Here is a 24,433-nt window from a genome sequence, read left to right on the forward strand (position 1 = left end):
AGTCAGCTAACTCCCTTGCCTCGGGAAGATGGTTATCTCAAGTTTATGACTATTTCATTATTAAGGCAACAAGTTGTTGGAATGTAGACTTACAAGTCACAATCATCCTTGGTGACCTCAAAGAAGGGCCCAGTTCTAGAAACACCTGCATTGTTGACAAGGAGATCCACATGCCCAACAGTCTCCAAGATCTTCCTCGACCCATCCCAGTCGCTCAGGTCAGCCTGGACTGTTTGTATACTTGGAACCTGCAGATGTTTACACATGTGATGTTGTATGTGAAATGGCAAATATCATTACATGTGTGAGAACCTGCAAATATCACAACATTTGTCATGTTTCTAAGAACAGGAAAGTATCATTACTGTAAATATTAAATGTCATTAGATAATTAAGGATCTTCAAATATAAATTTTCTAAAATCAAATATTTTACGAGTGCTTCATTCAGATAATTCTGTAGAAATGCAGTTGCAAATGAATGTGAGAGGCACAGGACACGTACACCAGCTGCAGTTGGACATAATGACCTTGACAAGGAAACCATGTTATAAATGTAAACACAACAACTGCATATTTTGTAGGAGAAATATATAATCATGTACTGTTTATTGCAAACTTGCAAAAACATGTAACCACTAGTAATGACAAAAGTGATTGTGCCATCCGCAGTACATAAGATCCCCTGCACACATTTGGCAGTTTATCTATTTATCCATGAGAGCAACAATCTTAACACATTTAAATAGTTACACTTTCCTCACGCTGGATAATCATGAGTACCAAGTGTTAGAAAAAATCGCAGACCATTCCACAGAAGGTTTTATGGCTAGTGATAAGGTAATTCTTAACAATTACTTGCAGTGGTTGGTAATAAGGCGGTAGGAAATTATTATTACTACAATTTAGTTATTTTTATCTATTTATCAAACAGTGTTTGAATACTAATAAATGTACTTTCATTCGCGTAATATTGTTCTTGAGGTTAATGAAATCCCCAGTATGTTAGCCTGCTACAACGTGATGAGCATACCTCCTTCTTTAGGCTGTCTAGATCCTCTTGAGTACGGGAAACAGCCACAGTATCAGCTCCGCATCTCACCAGGGCTTTGGCAATATCCCGTCCAATTCCTGTGAGAGATAAAGTATATCAAAACTGTTAAAAATGCCTTAGGCATGTCAGGGGTATTCCTAAAACTGCGACAAAAATAGCAAAAGCATTAAAAACAACATTGAACTGATGACATAAAGAACATACATTTTAACTCACCATAAAATTACTGCAATGAATGATTTTGTAAACATTACTTTATTTAGGTACAAAATTACTTCTTGGTTTGACTATGTGCAATGTAAAATTGTAATTTAATTTTGTCCCTATTCTTTAGCCCTAAATAAAATGTAACCAGTAATGGAAGGTTATGACAAAACGTATATATATCATCTTGTTTTCTTATAAATTAAATTGATGGGTTGTAATTAATTTGTTTTGTTTTGCATTTTTTCCTCTTCTTTTCCTCAATATTTCTTTTGATTCTCCAATGTCTAAATTTTCATATATCCATAATTGCTAAACTGTTAAAAATTAAATACATTTAAATAATGTGTTTCTAGATCATGTCACTGAGATTAGACACTGACAGCGGCCGCTTTACAGATAACATAACCTCTCCACATAACCTCTATCCTACTAACCTATTTAATAATGCCTTCCGCCCCGGCCCAGTGAAAATTTCAATTTTATTACAAAAGAAACACTGTCAATCAAAAACATATGAATTTCCCGGAGTTGCAATGAAATATGAATCGAATGAAAAAAATTACCTTTGCCAGCCCCTGTTACAAGAGCTCGTTTACCGTTAAAACTGATCTCCATAGCTGATTTCAGATACTTTTATCTCAACTCTTGTATGATTTGAGGAAGAAAAGTATCAGAATGATATTAGGGGGACGAAAATTGTATTTAATTTGTGGGAGGTAACGATTGTAAAATGATAGAAGTTTTTTTATCACCACATTAGTTCCAGATTTAATAAACTATATTAAGTGCTTCTTTGTTAATTAAAAATATGTCTATTTACATGATTGTTTTGGAACTGAAGTGGCAGTCAGTTCTCAAAAATGGACTAATCTTAACAGCTTTGAGGAAAGTATTATACAGCAGGTAGCGCCGCCTACCTGAAAACAAGTTCTCGGTCATGACGACGCAACCAACAAATGCTTGACTGTATAACTTAAGTTGATAGAACTTCATTTCGTAGTATTTTAAAAGGAAAACGTTTAACTGGGACATCTGTAAGTAGAAGATCAACATATATTACTCTGACGACTTCCACAGAACCAAAAATCAATATTTGGAATCACAGTTAGGAATGCTGAAACCGGTAGTAAAACTTGAGCTTTGCAATATTGTTTTTAGTCTTGGCTAATATTGATTAACATATAAGACATTTGCAGAACGGTTACATTTCGCTGTCCAGTTAGATAGCTTCGAACATAAATTGACCTTTCAATACATAGGTCAATTGGCACATTGAACGAGTGTGCTGATCAGCTGTTGGTGACTGAAGTGTCCATACAATACCGTCCCATCACCTGTTTCCGTGGGAACCGTAGCTATCTTCATGGTATTTTGATATCTCACACTATAAACACTTTACAGAGCCATTTTCGAGGATTTATTATAAACGAATGTAAAAGTTCCAGTTTCAGTGATCTAATATCAGTTAGTGTATCAATGTAAATTTAAGTGATGACCGGGATAATCTAGACCTGCTGAGAATCCGACCCAAAGTCTGCAACAAATGTCAGTTAACATTCCCAAATTGGACAGAAATATGTCCAACTCATAATGTTCGACTGATATGATCACTTAGTATAGGTGACCTTTATTACCCAACAACTCATGGTATGTGCTGTTTGTCTTGTTTTACATTGTTTACATCTTTGCATTGAATGCAATAGGCCAATTAAAAATATCTTGAGTTTCAGAAAATAAGAATTTAAGAAGAAACCCATATTTTAAACACGTAATTATGGGGCACATAGTTTGATATCCTAGAAAAATCCATTGATGATTGAACAGGTGAATATTTTAGCATCATATTTCTTAACACAGAAACTGATTATAAGGGGATGTGCCCAGATTATGATAATAAACATGATAAATAATTGTTTTTTCAGTTCGTTCCTGTCCATGATAATGATACACAACAAAAGTTACATTGCTATGATTATGATAACTATTTACTGCAATCACTGACATTAGTAGTTGGTAATGTTTGTTGTGAGAAGCATGATCTGTTGTAGTTTGATCATGATATGATATTAACAATAACATCAATACCAACAGATTCAATAGACATCCCTTATATGGCTGAGACACTGCCGATGTGATGTTAGCATTAACTCACTCACTCAATATGCATGATGTTATACTTATAGACATGAATTGTGAAGTCGATAATGAAGGATTAACTAAATGAATACTGTGAATGTTCCATGTATTAGAGTAGTACAAGTAGCACAAATTAAAACACAATGAGAAGACACTAGTCATTAGCAGTACAGTTGTTTTACTAGGATCATAATTACCAGCACAGATTATATTAAATCCCAACACAACTGGGTTTTGATATTGTGCAATCCCACTCTATCCATGTAATAATAGATTCCTTAATCAGTGTTCGAAATTCAGCATGAAAGTCAAGTTTCATAGGGAAAGATCTCAAGGACCCAACTACGTGTATTATTTTTAACACTGATAATAATGATAATAAGTGTGGTTACATAGTGTTTATGTTTGTTATATTTTAGAGCTCTAATAATGCCAGTTCCTTTCACAATATTTCTGTTGTCTTTTTCAGATGTAAAAGATGGCTGTTCTGAATTACCTGTACCCTAGTCCACTGCGAGATGCGCTGATGTTTTTATTTGACTTGGCATGGCACCAACTTCACACTCTTGCATTTGTCACATTCACAAGTTCCTTGTTTATCCCTGAAAACTAACATATGTTGTTTTAGAATCAGCACTGAACTAATGTCTGAAGTAGTGCCTTTCAGTGTTAGTAGCTATACTGATCTTGCTACAAATCTGTCGTCAGCGTTGATGTTTCTCTTTGAGTTTGCTTGGAGGATTCGTTTTCGCTTACCTAGTTTGATCACAGTCACCTTCCTTGCACTTGACATCAGGGTTAGAGTTGAAATTGAACTACAGAACATGCCATAATATGTAGGGTGTTGCCACAGCCGAACATTCAAGATGAGTCGTGGTGTTAGAGACCTAAGAGACCTTATTTGTGTGTCCCGTTTGACGGTCCGTGAGAGCGATGAGGAGATTATTAGTGATGAAGAACTGAACAACTTTGATTCTTTATCAATCAGCAGCGATAGTGGATCTGATAACAAACATGGCCTGACTAATTCTCAAGGACTCATTCAGGGTGGCATTTCACCTGATTCAGGTTTCGTGACAAATGGTTCACCATCGGAAGTTGTGGTCACAGCTAACGTAGAAACTCAAATTTCAAAATCCCAGAAAAGGGCAGCAAAGAGGAGACGTAAAAAGAAGGAATTAGAGACTTTTCCCTCTCGCCATGACCTCCCCAAACCACCACCCCTTCCTCCAGTGCAAGGTGGTTCGGAAGACTTCTCGCAGGATTCAGTGCAGCCTGACTCTGAATCAAGCAGAGTTGGAAATTCATCTGCCCAAATGAAATCAAGAGCATACAAGAAAAGTGGTAACTATGACGATATGTTGTGCTACATGGACGCTACACTTGTGTCGGGTTGGCTTACTCAGGCCAATGATGCAGTCGGAGCCCTTTGCAAGTTTTGTCACGCAGGCGACAATTATGTTCAGTTTGCTCACTTTTGGCTCAGCAGCTTTTCAGATGTGCAAAAGCATGAAATATTTGAAATGGAGTATGAAATTCTCATTGAAGAGATGAGTTTAGCATTTTCCGTTGGTAGGGAACAGAGGAAAGTGCTGAGATCAGACATTACAAATCTTGCCTCAGCTCTTTTGGTTGAATACCCCTCAAAGTTGATGAGTTCCAAGGGCAATCATTTATTCCTGGATTACCTTGATATTCTGTCATCTGAGAAGAGAGAGCAGTACAAGAACCTGTTGTCCAATGTTCGTTGTTCCACCAAGAACAGACAGTATGCCCAGTGGTTGCTGGCCACAAGGTCGTTTGCCCTTGTCAGTATGTGGAGTGCAATAACAAACTTTTACCAGAACTTGACAGGGATTGGGAACCATTCCGGGCTGCCCCTGCCGTCCAGTGTCTCATGTCTTGATGCAAGCTACCAGAGGATGTATCAGGCAGTTAGGTATGTGATGCAGTTTACTCTGTCAGGGTACGTAATTGGATTGTGGAGCACCACTACCCATTCAATGTGTACTGGTGTGGAAGATTGGTGAATATTTGATTCTCTTTGTCATGTTTATTATAACAGCTTACAGAAAAAATTGTGCTATTGTCAGTGATATTAACATGATTTTGCTTTGGCTAAATATGATTAAAGAGGGGGACCAAATTTTAGGATGATCGAGTGGTGACAAGCTTATTACTCACTCACATATACCATGTACACTGTGTCAATGTACCTGGATTGTTGCTCATGGTATCGACCATTGGTTTGCCTGTATAAACTTGAATTTTAACTGGCTGCTATTTAAAATATTCATTCACTAAACCATGCTTATGCACTTGGGAATGTCAGTAGTATAACCATATGAACATTATTGACCAACTGTAGACAATGTTGGTTAGATTTCTAGTGCAGTGTTAACTGAGTAAGTAATGTTCACTCTGTACCTGGTGTTTTATCGTGCATATTGTGTATTGTTTGGCATGATTAGACATGTTAAATATTGTCGCATTCTTGTAGCATACTAGTAGCAATGTTCTGCTTGTTGCTTCTTTCAGATTGGGGTATGTGGATGTACTGCACTACCTGCTCGTAGGAGGCCATGTCAAGCCACATCACCTTGATTCCCACCAGAGAAGTCTCATCTTCACTGCTGTCATGCACAACCAGGAAAAAGTTCTGCACTACTTATTGACAAGGGTGGGTTAAAGTTGAAAGTGTATTTCTTGAAGATATGTAAACATAGTAAGTTATAAATAATGATATGTGTTGAGAGAATTATGTCGTGGCCTTGGTGTAATAGTTTTAATATTATCATGATTATGCCAGTTGTTTACATGTTGAAGTAATAATGATAATCAATGATAGATGAGATGGTAATGTGGCTGTTAACCTTCTAGCGCCTCACAGGCAGCTTGGGTTGTATACTCCCCAGGGAGCTGAGAATGAAAATCGAGTGCTCACTGATCCATTGACCCGGGTAATAATAGTGTAGTGCTATGAGCATCCACTCGGTGAATGGAATCTGGCGCATTATAAATGCACTTATTATTATTATTATAATGAGTTGGTTATATTTATAACCATGAGGACAGCTCTGAATCAGAGGAGAGTTGTCTAAGTTGCCATGGTTTGTCGTGCAGTGTTATGTCCATTAGTTCTGACAAGATCAGCTGACCATAGGTGCCAGTACAAGAATGACCCCCAGTTATGACCCGTGGTTGGTCATCAGCTGAGTTAATGGTTCAACCCAACTCTGCCCAAGGATGTAAATGTCTTTGACCTGTGTTCCATTAGGCTTTACTCACTCATAAGGAACCCCTCCGTGATTTAATTGTTGGAGCTTCTGTCCGGAAAGTGGAAGGTCGGCGGTTCAATGCCAGTCACATCATTCCAAAAAAATTGTACTTGGTTTTACCCTGGTTGACCATTGGCATTAAGGGAATGAAACATGGACTGGTTGGCTCAGAGTCAGTATACTGTGTCTGAGTGGGGTATCCATGTTGAACTGCAGCATGGTATCTCAGTCGGCTAACTCTATAAAACTGGTGTTAATCTAGACAAGAACAAGCACACGTGCAAGCACATCGCTATGTAAATGCAATAACCTTGAATGTGACATAAACCCCATATTCACCATGTTCACCTAACACATGACATGCATAAGCTTACATGGCCTATGACAAGCGAAATACTTCTCAATGCCCAAACCACTCACTAAACATGATAAAGTAACCATGCAGATGCATTGTGTATTTGAAAAACAGAAACATACCTTCACATGATTACGTTTCCTTCTCCTTCATTCCATGGCGTTACTATATAATCTGGAATGCAATTTTAAACCCTATTTCACCTCACCTCACCTTTGTTCCATTGACCAAGTGTTTAATGCATGTTTTCATTCTCATAACAGTGTTCCTGTTAACCAATAATTACCAGTTTTTGACCGGTATAATTAGGCTTGGGTCGGTAATTGTTGTGACTGTCAGTCCCTGTAGACCGGCAAATAAGGTATCTTGTAAATCTCTCTTGTTGAACAAAACATTGTCGATAGTAAAAAGAGTGTATGTTTGAGGTCAGCTTGTCTGTTATCATCAGGGTTTACCGTTGGCAAGGAAATAATATATCGCATTGCTTCGAGATTAAATATGTTTTTGTAGTGACTTAGTCTTGAATCAAAGTGAAATATTCCGAAAAAAAAGAGAAAATAGTGATTGAACTTTGTGTGAATAACGTGTAGATCTAAATAAGTTTCTTCAGAAGTGATGTCACTGAATTTGTCAGCCATTAAACTACACTGCATTGAAATTGATGTTGAAAGAATTAAAACCAGGTAATTTTCATACCATTTTTATTTGTTCAAAGTTGGGACTGACAAAAGTTGGGTGGGACTGGTAATTTTGATAGTTGCCAGGCAAGCAGGAACATCTGATCATGTCATGAGATTGAGAGGTTCACTTCACTGACTGTCTACAGTACACTATACCCATGCTGCATTTTACACAGAGGCATCCACGATGTTATGAATGATGGTTTTTAATATGGTTATTGTTATCAGAGACCATACTTATCACTGCTAGTGTCTATGAATAGGATGATATATGTTGCAGGTTCATCCAGCAATAAACCCGAACCAGCCGGCTGACACAGGGAACACCCCTCTCCATGCTGCTGCCAACAGCGGCAATCTCAGTCTGGTGGTGGAGCTCCTCAAGTGTCCCTACGTTCAAGTCAGTGCTGCCAACCCACAGTGTGAACAGGCTACTCCACTACACCTTGCTGTCATGCATGGTAAGCATGTTTTCACATCCCTGCCCCGCATGGTTACAGAGCTTTAGTGGTGACTCATCGATCCAGTGTACATTATCAGGACTGATTTTCTAATTAACAGCTGAATCGATCATTTTGTAATGCAGCAGTACAATTTGTGGAATTTCGTTTTCTTTTCAGCTCAACTGGTCATTAGTTTTCTGTATAATTTAAGACAGTCTAACCTTATCAACTTGTCAGAATTGGTACTGGTATTTCCTCCAACATTAATGTGCTGCCATCAAGTGGGCATATATACGGCATTTGTATAGGTTTTGTTGTGACTTCATAAAGAGGCCTGTTGTAATTCAATCAAATTTATTTCTCTAAGCATGCTAGGATTTGGTTTATTGACAGATTGACACAATGACATTCATATAGTACAAGTTAAATTGATTTAGATATGTTTTGTATGGATATTAAAGCATGTGTCATTTGACATGTTGAAACGTGATGATAATGTATCTATTGTATCGCCTGGTATGTAAGTGTATCAAATCACAAAGTAAATGGGATGTTCTAATAGTTGTGAGGTATGCACCATATGAGTGTTTCATGTTGATGGTAATATCATGGTAACACTGATCTCCCCTCAGGTCATGAGAAGGTGGTAGAGGTGCTTGTGGAGGCCAAGGCTGACCTCGATGCCAAGATGGGGGACCTCACGCCATCAGACATTGCGCGAGACTTTGGGAAGCAAGACCTCCAGGAGCTACTGACAAGCTAGTATTGACTATAGTGTAGTTGCAGGGAAACTACTATGCTAGTATACTACTCCCTGAGAAATACTAGGGAAATGGCAGTAGTCTGAAATTAAATGTATGATTTGTACTGCTGTGTATGGAAATATTTTTGGGATATTAATTTTATATTTTTATGATATAGAGTTATAAATATAGACCAGATGACTCGATCAAACTCACTTATGTGACCATAAGTGAATTATTAACTGTATCTCACACTTTGGGATGTGAATACAAATGCGCCATTGGTGTCATGAAATAGTATATATTTTAACCTTTTAGCCAAAAGTTATCCTGAAAAGTTGTATGTTAACTTTCATTCCAGACGGAAGAGTATTTGATAACTACATAACCTCTCCTTGGGTTCATCATTTTTAACATGAAATCAGTAATGTTTGCATTCCATTGAAGATTTTATGTTGTATTAAATAGGAAATCAGTGCCAAGGAAAATGATTTCCTAAATAAGTAAAACAATATTTGTGATGCAAAACCAAGTTAGGCAACTGTGTTGGGGTGCTAGTGAGTCATGCTACTGTACATTTACTGAAGGCTTAGAATGATATGAATCTTCCTGTTGTCAGTCAGGACCTTCTTGTGTTGGATCATGCATCCACTCTGAGACTGTTATGTGCATATTTATCAGACATACATGTCTTTCACTGGAAATACAAAACATTTGTGTGATTCATCTAATGTGATTTGCTTCCTTCTCCCTCTTAAATTGTTTTATTTAACAATCTTAGATATGAAGATTGGTAACTGAATCAATTTATTCGTCACATTTTAAATGAAAATATGTTATTTTAGTTGATTGTAGCAAATGCTTTTGTTCAGCTGCCTGCCATTAATTAGTTTAAGTCAGCTGCCAAATCTATTTACTGGGATGATGTTCTAGGATGTTTGTGTCTACTTCATTTGATGCTACTCAAAAGAAGGTAAGTAACGCCTGACGCTTTCATATTACTTTGGGTTTGTTTTAAGCATATTTTATTGACATATATGGTCAACGGGATTGGGCAAAAGTTATCCAACTTATTACTATGGGTGATCTGTTATGGCATGATTACTGATTATAGTAATATGAATGAATCAGGGTTTCTTTAACTACTTTTGAGAAGTATATTTACCATGTTTACTGTGGTGTAATAATTGAATTAATTTTTTTCTTCTAGATGTGCATTAGGAAGAAAGGAAGATAACCCCCTTGCAATAGTACAATTGTCATACTATTTAACCCCATGTCATTATGAAATATGACCTCCCGATTCTTTCATATTACTATAGTTAATCTATCATGGTAGGAAAGAATGGGTGGTCTTTGACTTCTTTTGACTAGTATGAAATAGGATTAACATGGAGAGGATGGTTTGATTAGCTTGTTTGTGAAGTCGGTAGATGTTTGTGTCCATGTTTCAGTGGCTTTGAGAAATAACCCTGTAAGCATGGTAAGAATAGACGTTATTTGAGAAACAGGGAGACAACTCTGTACTGACTACAGATTGTAGCTGTAGATTGGTCCAAGGTGAAAAGCTAAATCCACGGTTTGTAGCTGTACAACTTAGGCATTCTTGCTAAGAGAACTGAATCTCATGCTGTTGCTGTGTTAGTCCTAGATTTTGCCATGGTTGTGAAAAATTAAATATGTCTATATATTTAGCTTAGTCATTTGGATCACATAAATTTTGTGATACTTCAGTGCTGTGTGTTTAGCAGGCAAAAATGGATGCAGTGTCCTGATACAATATAAATACTGTTAGATGTAGTAATTATCTATCAGACACTGCTGTGGTAGAAGACAAATTATCATTGTAGATTTACTGGTAATAATGGTCTTACCAGGTATTCTGAATTCTGCCTGCAGTGGTTGGTCCATTCATAAAGAATTGGCCGTGTGGTGTTACAGAAATGAAGGCAAATGCTCTCCATGTTAATGTTTATTTGTTATAATTGTACTGTCCATGTTACTGATATAAGTACATGAAATTCATCAATCTGAAAGACTGTATTGTTGCCAGTCAAGTATTCTCAGAAAGGTGACATGGTTAAGATTTTAAATTTTCTTTGTGTTGTTAACTGTATGATAATAAACTTGCTCAATTTTATTTTTAATGGTGACCTCTGACATTCTCTGTGTGTACAGTAATTTATTCTTCATGTGACTCATGTATATAACATGTACATTCTGAAAGGTTATTTATGTGAGACTTGTCTGAAATATTGTTGATACAGTTTTGAATAAGGAATCTATTTTTTTATGAACCCACATTCTTTTGAATGGAGTGCAAAGTTGGAGTTAAATCATTAAACGGAAAAGACAATATTTTTACATGTTCACCATATCATATGATGTACAGATAATGTTTACCTAGAAGAACATTCATCACTACATGGCTGCAATATTGCCCAATCTGTGTAAAGTTTAAATTCGCTCCCTTCAAGATCATTATATGATAGCCATTCTTCATGAGCATGTTCCAGTCACACAGTGTACTCCTGTAGGGAAGCTGGGTTAGAACTGGTCCCCAAGAACTGATACTGGACCTAAGAGGCGACTCAATGGCCAGGATGGTCCTGGTACCCTGATGGAATAGATTGTTGCTTACAATATCAATCAGTGGATTATCTGATCCTGATTTGATTACAGGCTGTGGTCATATAGCTGGAATATTGCTGAGTGCAACGTTAAGAAACAGACAAGCTGCAACACAGACAGAGTGTATATATGCATCCCTGTCACATAATGTCTTTTATTTGTACTGTGTCCTTGGGGATATTGGCTTGGTTATGGTCAGTCCTGGAACCTGGAGAGGATTTAACCTCACCTCACTGGAAACACTTCAGAGTGGTAGTTATGTTTGTGAAGTGTGTTTCTGTTTGATTGCACAACCTTCCTTCATCATGAGGCAACAATACTTGTCCAAACTGTAAATGTCAAATGACACAAGTGTCACTAGTCAAACTCATCCCAACTTATGTTATATTAACTGAACATACTTTTCACTGGTGGAACCAGAGGTGGTGTTGGTGGTCATGTATATATATTCGCTTTAAAATCCATGTAAAACCTGCTGTATATTTGTGTTCCTGCAGAATCCCTGCAATATTTCACTGTCAATCTGCCTGTCTTCTCTCTGAAGTCACCATCCTTGTGTTCACCAAGGAGCAGTAGTTAGTTATGTCTTGTTATGCATTGCTGTGTACGTGATTCCCAACATTTCAGCATTATTTGTTTATGATTTCAATAATTTCAACAGTGTTGCCAAAATTTGAAGGTGGATAACATAAGCACACATATCCACATAAAGATGTGATCATCTGGGAGAAATTATTATCTTGGCTCATTTTGCCACTTGTGCAGTGTCTGTTATTTTACTGAAACATCGATTTTAAGAAATAAATAATTTCACATCTATTTGAATTCTTCATTTGTTGGAGACGACAGGACACTGACAAGACTGGATCCCACAGTTCTTGATTCTGCTTGTTTACATCCTCCATTCTATTACAGTAAGACTGCCACCGTGGTCTAGTGGATAGAGCGTCTGCCGGGAGAGGGGAAAGTCGGAGGTTCAATCCCTGGCACTATCAAAGTGGCATTAGTCTGGACTATACTACTCAGAGTTTGCTGAGGATCACCAAGGATTTGTTGAAATAACCAAAGGGTATATTGTTTGAAGACATTATCAATGAACAAAAGTTTGTTGTCTTGTGCCACACAATGGCAACAAACAACATGTGACTAATAATCAGTCCGATCACCCATCAACATGAGTATCTCACCAAAACAGAAAAGTAAAAATATCATGAAAACAAATTCATTGTAAAACAAAAACAACTCAGTAGCATGTATGGGATCCACTTGATGCCAGCACAGCCTGGAACCTTCGTAGCATGCTGTGGATGGTTGCCAAAGGAAGACTGAACCACTCTTCAGGAAGAGCATTGCCGAGTTACTGTAGCGTTACCAGAAGGGCAGGGTGTCAAGAGGGGGAGAGCTGCAGCATCTACATGTGTTCGATAGGGTTGAGGTCTCAGCTGGCCACTCCATGCAGACAATGGTCTCCCGCTCAAAGTGGGCATCAACGACCCTGGCACAATGAGGTCGTGCGTTGTCGTGCATAAGGATGAAGTCCGTTCCGATTGCAGGGACATACGATCTCACGTTCACATTCAGAATGTCATTTCTGTAGCGCCCACCTGTCATCGTGCCCGCTGTCGGACATGGAGATTGCTTTTTCCAGTTCTACTGATCCCACCCCAAATCATGAATGAGTTATTTTCGCAAACGTTGGTATCCTGAAATCTTTCTCCTGGGCCTATGAACTATATATTATTCATCAAATTCAAAATGTCACTCTTCCTATACGCATTTTCTGTTTCTCTCTTATTCTCAAAAATACATATTTCGAAAACAAGTATATAGTGAATTTATCTATCAATATGCAGCACATGATCTTTGCTACTGTGCAGGGACTCGGAGAGAACAAGGGGGTTCTACAACAGATCACAGGCGTTCAGCAAGAGAACACGTGTTGTCCAAAATAGAACCTTCGTGTTCTGTGGCAGAACACGTGGACGCGTCCAGTGTCCAATATTAGAACCCATAGTTTGAGAGTGTAGTGAAGAATGACAGTAGATGTTATGACGTCAACGAACTTGAAGGCCGATAGGGGTAAGATGGTAAATTACAAAGTTGACATTTGTTTGTCAGTAGTGCTAAATACCGTCACTAATACACACACACCCTCCCCCGAGAATTCTTTTTGATAATTTGGACCTCTCCCTTTCCAAAAACAAAAATAAAAAAATAAATTTGGGGGCACCAGTGGACCCGTCGTCTAAGGCGTCGCGATTCGCTGTGCAGAGTTGCGCCCCTTGGGCTCGCCAGAAAACTATGACTGTGGGTTCGAATCCCGGTTCGCCCCGATTATGTTTTTAGGTTTGTCAGCACCATACCCGTTTCACTGAAGTGGTAAACGTCTGAGACCGATTTGAGAGAGTCTGTCCCACTCTTTCTGCAACGCCTTGTCAAGTTGAGCCTATGGCCTATGACGTTGACTCACACGCCTCCCTATCATATGTCTCAGGCGTGTTCACTGGTGGAAGGTCTGGGCTCATTGCTGGCCATGGCTTTCTGTGCATGTTGTGCTGCTGGGGGTGAGCATTGCCGATTCGTGCAAGGTGACCACGGGAGTTGTCCCGAAAGAGAAAACGTCGACCCACTCGCCTTGCAAACGGGACAACAAAGGGTGTAAGTATATTGTCCCGACAGTACTGTCCAGTGACCCTTCCTTGTACAATATGGGGTGGGTTTCGGTCGGTCATAGTAATGCCATCCCACACCAAATCCAATCCACCGCCAAGTCTGTCATGAGGTCTCAGGTTGACATTGACAGACACGACCACGCCTATCAAGAAAGTGTAAAGTGAATCGGGACTCGTCTGAAAACATGACACGTGGCCAGCGACGACGACCCCAGTTTCGACGTTGTCTACACCATTGACGTCTGTTGGCAATGTGACGGTTTGTAAGTGGCAGCACAACACGTGGCCGTAGAGCATGGCGATGAGCTGCATGTAGACGATTTCTAATCGTCTTACCCGTAACTACATTTACAGCAATTTGATTCGTCTTTTGGGCTAAATTTCGTAGAGCCTCGTCGATCCTGTACTCTTATCGTTGACCTTGGACGCCCTGAACGGGGTCGATCGTCAAGTTTTAGGTTTGTTGGGACCTGTTCCATAGTCGGCAAATCACAGTCTGTGATACATTGAACGTATTTGCCACTGCATGCTGACTTCTGACAGTTTCAAGCATGCCAATCGCCCGTAGACGCTCGCTACGCTTGCAAACGCCGCTTACTGTCACATGCTGTCGTACGCTAATATTTGTATCGTTTAACGAGGGACCCGGCATGTGTCATCGATCAACTATACACAGGCCACTGTGATATAGCAGTACTATTGCTGACTGGCGTAAAACAACATTCACTCACTTCTCACCCAGCAATCATATCATCAGATAACTGGACAACATAGATTATGCACACCAATGGACCAGCATTATGACGGCGGCCTCTGTATAACAGCCCGGACCAGATCTAGACAAACCAGTGATTTAAATTATAGGCAACTTCACATGCCGTTGGGGTGCGATGACACGCGATCAACCGAGTTACCGTCCGATCCATAAGTCGCCTCTTACAAGCATAGGTTGCTGGGGAGCTGTTCTAATCGGGTCTTTAGAAAGACACTGCTATGTAGTACAAGAGTTGTACATCTACATCATTCTGTGTGTGTAAACCTCTGTCCATTCTCCCAATTCAATTGTAACCGCTGTCGTAAAACTAACGGTTTGTGTACATACTATCACGGACTTGTATATAGGTCCGTGATACTATCTACAGCCACATATCAACTCATTTAAACATAAAGATGTCCCACTTCCCATCAGATATGTAATAAAACTGCGTTGTACATTTCATCCGACCGTTTTCACCCACGCTCTTGATAGTTATAAATGGACCATAATATAACTCTGAGCCTTAAACCCCATTCTGCAGATACGCATCAGTGCAGCAGTGGTTGGATACGATCTCTTTGGTGCAGCATCCCATATAACGCTGGGTGATGCAACACTCCCGCGCCATATTACAGAAAACGAAAACAAAGCAATTACACTAGTTTCGGCCATAATAACATCTGACAACTTCCCATCCTGAGGGCTAGACACGGACCGACATAACCGCCCATGCGATGATGGTTATGAGTGATTTCAGCGTAAAACATCGATAAGGGACAGGTAACTCTTCATCCTTGTCTTTGAACTGCCCGGATGATTGCTCGATGCCCCTTTCAAGTTAAACCATGGATCCCAAGATTCGCGTTTATTGTGCGTTAGTGGCCCGGAGCAAATCTCTGTGACCATAATGTTGTATTACTCCATGCGATTGTTACGAGTGCGTTTTAGAAGTTTTTCTCCGTCTCTAATTTTTTTTCATTACAGTATGTGTATTTTGGTAAAGATGAATCAGAGAACACGCATGGCGCCAGACCAACCAGTTATATTACAGATATTTTCGTCCAGAAAGTATTTATGTATGACTTTATGGAAGTATGTTGTACGATAATTTGGTTGTCAAATATCGTCAAGATTACATCGCATCTTAAAGAATAATTCACATACAAAAACGAGAACCATAAAGAAGATATGTACAGATTGGAAATTCTGCGCAATATTTTTCATTTACTTTTATGAAAGGTAATCGTAATTTCATACGCTTAACTGATACAATCATTGAATCAAAGAATACTTTATTCAGGGCAATGCGTATTAAATTCGCTTATCCCGACGTCAGTAGAAAAACAAAGAATTGATTGGCTGAGACTATTCACGTGATACGTCTCGGGCTACGATGAATCACGCGAGATTTCTGTCGGACGTGCTAGTAAGCAGTCTAAATAGGCCTCGTGCTTGGCGTCAGACAGAATCAATATAACCCATCTCAGCTTTTTATCAATGTCTATTCTGATTGATAAAATCCAAGAAATGTTTATTTTGCTCAATAAAATGTATTTTCTGATCCAGATAAACCTCGGCAATTAACCCTGTGTCAGTGTATTTGCATTCTGACCTCCACGCTGATTTTACTGCCGTCAGATCGTAATATCTGGAGCAACAGGGTTTTCACGATGGAATTTCACCCTCGAAAGAAGGACTGCGATTGCATTCAAAAACAGAAATGTATACCAGTTACTAAGGACTGACTTCTTAAAAGCAAAAGAATGTCCACTTTGATGCCTGAAAATTTGATATGACATTTATCTAAAACCACGCATTGCAATGTCCTACAAGTGACTTGCTCTGATCTTCAGTAAATAAATTGATGGAAAATATGTGGACAGTCCTAGTGTTTAATATGTGAAATTAACAAAGCTTTATCTGATTTATTGCTAATCGGAGTTTTAGAACAGCTTTGCACAGGACGATATTGATACTCTCGGAGTTTTTGCGAAAGTTTATTTGGCGCCGACGTGTATTCACGGAACGTAGGGTTCAAATGACTATGTCATCAGCTTGGTGTGATCAAATTCCAGTAGAAATAGCCCTACTGCCTTCATCTCCGTGAATATATTTTGTTCGCAGACGTCAGCAGATATTAATGGATTTCTATCCCTTATTTATGGATAATTCCTCATGCCAAACAACTTGTCATAACTGTCTATATTATGTAGTTCAATGGTCACATATCCAAGGCCGAACCTATGCATGGAAGATGCTGAAAACATTGTGTACATGATTACACTGGAACTATTCGGTAGTAGCAGGTCAACCTTCGTGGGAGGTAACTGCGTCGACATTGAAAGGATGTGAAACACTTTTTGCGGATATTTTCTCTGTGATTTGAATGTTGCATATATTGAAGGTTACGTGACTTTTGTTGAAACAGAAGCCGACTTAAGGTTAAACCATTCAAGGCCCCTGTAAAGCTTTAAAAAAGTTTCCAAATTTGACGCATCAGTGAAAAAAATGATGTCCGATGCAATTCCCTGTTTTGACTTGTACCCTGTGCGCCCGTGTTTTTTCAGGTGAGCAATTGACTTGCCTTTGCATGTGTTTGAGACTGGTGCCACTGTGAGGCAGGATGCGCTCACCTTTTCGCGAATACCTGGTATCATCACTATTTGATAGTTATTCATAAACACATGCTCATGATAAAGTCGGAATCGTACAATCGACTCTGCTTAATGCAGAGATTTCTATTGGATATGGAATGGGTTTTGTCGCTTTATTTACTTGATTATCACTAACCGCAAATTTTGGAAAGAAAAGAGGATAGCCTTATTGAACTTACTGGGGTCAAAGTTGACATGACCACTTGCTATAATTACGATAACACAAACAGCCACACACGACTGAACTAATCTCTACTTTCTAATATGCCAATTTAACAAACTCCAAGTAATTCCTCGTCAGTGTTTGCAAAATCCTGCAACATAGGATGGAAATAAGTACGCCAGGGTCTCTGGTTACTACAAAACGTTATCTTCATCTTTCTAGATCAACACGCAAATCCCCACCGTCTCCTCATGCAGTGGCTGGTGCGGTGCAGTGCAGTGTGTTATTTGAGTGTGAAGGCGCTGCTTTATTTCCAGTCTACGAGGAAAGTGGTTAGGAAGACACAACAACACATCTTGCACCGACTGACGCCCTCTGCTTTCAACACTGTCTGGGGTATTTAAAGTGCAACTTATGCATTCAAAGGTTTTGTGTGCCAAGTAGAGTGTATGTGCTCTTTTAAAGATATGCATTTGAGATATTATATTCGAAAAGTAATACTTATTTTGGTATGTCATTTTATGTATTTGTGTTGCGATTCAAATTCAAAATAAGATGACAGGAACGAGTGACGAGGGTTTGACGCAGTATTCTAGTTTTAAACGTTTGCGGTTGTCTATTTAATGATAGTCTCACACCACTCACTCATATTTCACTACATACTTAAAGATCTACATCTCACTGTGATGAAGTAAATCGACAAAGCATTAAGACAAAATTGTTATGGATGAGCAACTTCTTTATTACAATTAGGCGACGTTTCGGTGTAAATTCTAACACCGTTATCAAGCAAATGATGTACAAACTAGGTATGAGCATGATATATATGCATAACAATATCATAACTACCTAATCAATCAGTGTACATCAACCTTATGTGTTATATACACATCTATCTATTGTTAGAATCTACACCGAAACGTCGCCCAATTGTGATAAAGAAGTTGCTTATCAATAACAATTTTGTCTTAGTTACCATTCCAACTTCTAAATGCCACTCAAAGAAGACATGGCATTGGTTTGCTGTTGTAACACAATAGATACTTGGCCGTCTCGATATTGAGAAATAATTACTTCTTGGTTGCAGCGGGACAGGGACGGACAAGGTCCCCCTTTCAGAGATTACTCAGCGTATCAATGTCTCCATTTAAGAATTGACTTTAATATTGTTTGCGTTTATGTAGATGTAAACGTAAAATCCCGGTGTTCATACTGCATGTGCGGATACAGCTTTTTTGAAAATGTGTGTGTGTGTGTGTGTGTGTGTGTGTGTGTGTGTGTGTGTGTGTGTCCCCCACCCCCACCCCCTCTGTATCCGCCCATGTACTGTGTTCAGAAAATTTGTAATAAAACGTGCAAACATACTGAAGGCAGAATTTAACACGGTAAGTGATCGAATATATAACATAAAGTCAGTGTTTATTACCAGTAGTTTTGTTATACGCTGTAGGGAAGATTGTAAGTGGCAGGGAATTGACTGTGGCGCTCGTACAATACCAAGCTGCATTTGTGACCTTGACAGCTAATAAATTAGAGTGACCTCCCTTAGTTCCCGGAATAAAGAGGTCCGATATGAGAGAGAGAGAGAGAGAGAGAGAGAGAGAGAGAGAGAGAGAGAGAGAGAGAGAGAGAGAGAGAGAGAGAGAGAGAGAGAGAGAGAGAGAGAGAGATTCCTTGATTGAAGAACGGAACATGTGCCTAACCCTAGACATTCAATCTGTGACAAGTGCACTGACTTGTGTAATAGGGCTTGTATGTTAGTGCTGCTGTTTGACCCATCGTCTTATATGACAGTAAACTAAATCCTGTGTTTCAATAAAAATTGTTAATTGGTCATTGATTATGTGTGGTTACTTACAAATCATTAACTAACCACACACGTTTCTTCTGCACGTACCCTCTTCTGGATTAAGCTTTGCGTTTCAATATGGGAATCAACACGTAACAATAGTATGAATTTGCCGTCGGATGACACACAATAAACCATTGTCAATGGTTCTCACGGCAAGATTGTGGCACCGGAAGCAATAGTGTCCCAAATTTCAAGTGAGTCGTTGGAGTAGTCAACGGAAATCATGTAAACTTAAACACGCGGGTGACATCACAATAGTTATTGCAGCGATATCTCCTATAGAGGCCAGTTTGGGATGATATTCCATGTGTTCGTGAAATATCATGTTTCTCTCGTCGAGTGACGGGTGAAAGAAGATATTTTCAGGAGTTGAAATAAGTCCTCTTCCGCCGTCACACGATGAGAGAAACATGTTATTTCACGAGACACGTGACATATACTGTCTATTAAATACGTTTTGTGTAAAACCTTGAAACTTAAATTCCCCCTAACTAAGAATCAATAACTCCATGTTCCATGTTTCAGAGGGAGCTGTTTCAACAGGACAACGCAGCACCGCACACAGCTCGTGTCATTGTAGATTATCTTCATAATGCCAACATCAACGCCTTGCCTTGATTGCTGCCCGGGGCGGTCACACGAGATACTGAGTGGCCTTATGTAACATGATAACGAACAGTATTCAATGCCTTTGTACAACGACAACATGTGACTATCGAGCTCCAAAATTTCATATTTGTATATATGATATCAAATTAAAAAAAATCGACTTTATTAGGATCAACAAATTTACTTAACATCTACCTGTGCGTTTCTTCTTTTGAAGAAGGTATGTCCGTATCATTTTGTTTTCAATCTGGTTTCTCGTGGTTTCCTGTCGTGGAACAAGTAGAATTATTGCTCCAATGTTTACTTCGTAGGTTTTAGGTCCGTAGTTATGCGCTTGCAAATACCTTGAAAAAGGGATCACTTGACCCGACCTACCCAGCCCCAGTCTTGGCTAAACTCAAACTCCGTAAATCCGAGTACAATACGATATGGTGGTATTCAATGTTCCTAGAATGTTGAGTACAAAACGATATGGCGTTATCTAATATTCTTAGAATGTTGAGTACAATACGATATGGCGTTATTCAATATTCCTTGAATGTTGAGTACAAAACGATAGGGTGACATTCAAAGTTCCTCGAATGTTGAGTACAATACGATATGGTGGTATTCAATGTTCCTAGAATGTTGAGTACAAAACGATATGGCGTTATCCAATATTCTTAGAATGTTGAGTACAATACGATATGGGGGTATTCAATATTCCTTGAATGTTGAGTACAACACGATACAGCGTTGTTCAATATTATTAGAATGTTGAGTACAAAACGATATGGCGTTATCCAATATTCTTAGAATGTTGAGTACAATACGATATGGGGGTATTCAATATTCCTTGAATGTTGAGTACAACACGATACAGCGTTGTTCAATATTATTAGAATGTTGAGTACAAAACGATATGGCATTATTCAATATTCCTTGAATGTTGAGTACAATACGATAGGGTGGCATTCAAAGTTCCTCGAATGTTGAGTACAATACGATATGGTGGTATTCAATATTCCTAGAATGTTGAGTACAAAACGATATGGCGTTATCCAATATTCTTAGAATGTTGAGTACAATACGATATGGCGGTATTCAATATTCCTTGAATGTTGAGCACAACACGATACAGCGTTGTTCAATAGTATTAGAATGTTGAGTACAAAACGATATGGCGTTATTCAATATTCCTTGAATGTTGAGTACAATACGATATGGCGGTATTCATTATTCCTAGAATGTTGAGTACAATGCGATATGGCGGTATTCAATAGTATTAGAATGTTGAGTACAAAACGATATGGCGTTATCCAATATTCTTAGAATGTTGAGTACAATACGATATGGGGGTATTCAATATTCCTTGAATGTTGAGTACAACACGATACAGCGTTGTTCAATATTATTAGAATGTTGAGTACAAAACGATATGGCGTTATCCAATATTCCTTGAATGTTGAGTACAATACGATATGGCGGTATTCATTATTCCTAGAATGTTGAGTACAATGCGATATGGCGGTATTCAATAGTATTAGAATGTTGAGTACAAAACGATATGGCGTTATCCAATATTCTTAGAATGTTGAGTACAATACGATATGGGGGTATTCAATATTCCTTGAATGTTGAGTACAACACGATACAGCGTTATTCAATATTTTTAGAATGCTGAGTACAAGACGATATGGTGGTATTCAAGGTCCCTAGAATGTTGAGTATGATACAATATGGCGTTATTCAATATTCCTAGAATGTTGAGTACAATACGATATAGCGGTATTCAATATTCCTGCATTGAGCACAATACCAAATACGATATGACGTTAGTCACTACCATGTTGAGTACAATACGTCATGTCGTTGTTCAATATTTATGACGACAGTCAATAATATATAGGCGTTATCAGATTATGTTCTCAGGTGACGTTTCCTTTTAGTTTGACGTTTCAAACGTTTCATTCATTTTGTTTTTGGAAATGATGATGGGAAATGGATAAAACCAACTCGATCTCACACTTACAGCTTACCCGTCCTTCGTCAATAAACGTCGGGACAGGCTATGCCACATGCTTATTATATAGTCGGAATCGTCAAATAGATCTGTTTTTAGCAGATATTCTTATGATTGTGGAGAGGGTTTTCTTGTTTTTGTCCAAATAATCCATCATTTCCTTGCTTCTTCTTTTTTATGCTCTAAGTTTGATGTACCCAGACAGCTTGCGTACGGAAGAGTGAGAGAGTTTGGTTTTACACCGCTTTTATCAATATTCCAGAAATATCATGGCGGGGGACACCAGAAATGGGCTTCACACATTGTACCCAATGTCGGGAATCGAACCTCGGTCTTCGGCGTGACGAACAAACGCTTTATCCACCCTTTATCCGACCGTCCCGCGTAGTGTAGAAGAGAGCTGAAGGTCGGTGGTACGATCCCCTGCCCGCGTCGTAACCAAAGACGCTAAAAGATGGTACTTGTTGGTAATCGTGTTGGACATTATGGGGTTAAAACAAGGACTGGTCAGATCGGAGTATACTGTTTCTGAGTAGGGTATCCATTTTAACTTGCGGCATCGTATCTCAGCAATATCACTACAAAAACGTCAAAGCAAAGTAACGCTAACACACACACACGCGCGCGCACGGACGTCGCACGTTTGATGAAATTGTAATGTGACTGTCAACCTTCTAGCACCCCACAGGCAAGTTAGGGAGTATACAAGGTAATAATTTAGCGGTTTGAGCATGCTTTAGGGTGTTGATTTTGTGCAGTTTAAACATGCTCGTCCAAGTTTTGGACACTTTGTAACTAGTGCAATGGGTCTTTAAGTATATGGCGAGTGACTCAGGCCACAGGGTCGGATAGGGGAGTCGTGACATGCAGCAGCAAGCAGTCTAGTCTCAGGACCAAAAACAACCTTTTAAAGGTTTAAGCATGTCTGAGGTATTTTTGTCAAGGGCTCCAGGGTTGTCTGGGTTGGGTCACTCCGCCATGACAGACACTCTTGAAGCACCGGTCACGTCCCTCCGGAACTTGATGCTAAGGCTGAATCTGTCACGTGGGGCCGTGCCACCCGCTCCCGACGTAGACGTACTGGTGTAGACTCAGAGGTGAACATGCTGTGATAATGAGGCAGATCGAAGTGGGGGAAATAGCGTCAGACGACTTCAGCTACTGTTGGACACAAACAGCTGAGATTAATAGAGAGCAGTACGTCCTGACCTCCCTTTACGATAGATTATGGCATTGTTAAGCTTAATCGGGTTATATTTATTCGTTCGTCTTGAGCTGACTATGGAATCGCCAGTTTGTCTTCTGCTTCTTTTCTATCTCTACCCTACACTTTTAGGATGAGTGAGTATGGTTTGACTCCGCTTTTATCAATATTCAACCAATATCACGTCGGGAGACACGTCTTCGGCGTGACGAGTGACCGCTTTAACCAAGAGGCTAATCCAACGCACCTCGCTGTTAGAAGGTCGGTTATAGAAAGCAAATAGTGGATAAAGCGTCGCTCGTCACGCAAAATACGAAGGTTCGATTCCCTGCTTGGTTACATTGTATTCTTGGAGTCACCAGCCGTGCTTTTCCCAAAGTTGCGAAAGGCTACTCATTCACTCACATATTTGACGAGCAAAATGAAATGAATGTCAAGGACACAGTTATTATTAAAGACAGAAAGATGAATTAAACATACAATTAAAACAACCTAGAACAGATCGAAATCACACAATCAAACCAAATTGTTCCCAGCTACAAGTAAGGACAACAAACTACAGCCACCCAATCAGTCACGCCAAGCCGAGCCACGAGAACAGATAAGCAGTCCCTTTAACATATTTTCACGATGTAGTTTGTCTTCAAAATCTCCCCTAGTTTTACATTAATTCATTCGCCAGTGTTTCAAAGCAATCATCAGTTTAAGCCTTCATATGTCGTATCAAGTCGGAGATAGGCAGTAGTTTCTCGGACGTCGTATGAAGATAGTTTCTCAGGCGGAATGGATGACCGGATCTCACATCACAAATTGCCGCTGACCCAGCCTCCCCCTTGATCCAGCACCGTCGATGTACAGTCGTGGGGTGAATGACACTCGCTGACATTCAGGACATCATGGTCTCGTGACGATCTGGTCATCTCCTGTACTTTTCAGCCTCTCAGCGTCCCGTGAAACATCCTTGTATACTATCACGGATCGATTTGTTTAGTTA

The 24,433-nt window shown here is 39.3% G+C and overlaps 2 protein-coding genes across 2 annotated transcripts in view; one reads left to right on the forward strand and one right to left on the reverse strand.

Annotated features, from left to right (window-relative positions):
• The window catches only part of LOC139469576 (L-xylulose reductase-like), an 88,484-nt gene extending 86,576 nt beyond the window's left edge, over positions 1-1,908 (reverse strand). The window contains exons 1-3 of the mRNA XM_071251775.1: positions 1,824-1,908; positions 1,033-1,130; positions 94-248 (exon numbers count right to left, since the gene is read on the reverse strand). Coding sequence (XP_071107876.1) covers positions 94-248; positions 1,033-1,130; positions 1,824-1,875 — 305 coding nt within the window. The 5' untranslated portion in view covers positions 1,876-1,908. The remainder of the gene's footprint in view (positions 1-93; positions 249-1,032; positions 1,131-1,823) is intronic.
• Positions 1,909-2,175: 267 nt separating this feature from the next.
• Positions 2,176-12,329, forward strand: LOC139469578 (uncharacterized). Its single transcript, XM_071251777.1, has 5 exons — positions 2,176-2,294; positions 3,866-5,335; positions 5,935-6,076; positions 7,990-8,170; positions 8,785-12,329. The coding sequence occupies exons 2-5, from the start codon at positions 4,263-4,265 to the stop codon at positions 8,913-8,915; spliced, it is 1,527 nt and encodes a 508-aa protein (XP_071107878.1). The 5' UTR covers positions 2,176-2,294; positions 3,866-4,262; the 3' UTR covers positions 8,916-12,329.
• The last annotated feature ends 12,104 nt before the right edge of the window (positions 12,330-24,433 follow it).

Source organism: Haliotis cracherodii, unplaced genomic scaffold (genome assembly GCF_022045235.1).
Source record: "Haliotis cracherodii isolate W230 unplaced genomic scaffold, xgHalCrac1.p SCAF_2, whole genome shotgun sequence".
Lineage (NCBI taxonomy): Eukaryota > Metazoa > Mollusca > Gastropoda > Lepetellida > Haliotidae > Haliotis > Haliotis cracherodii.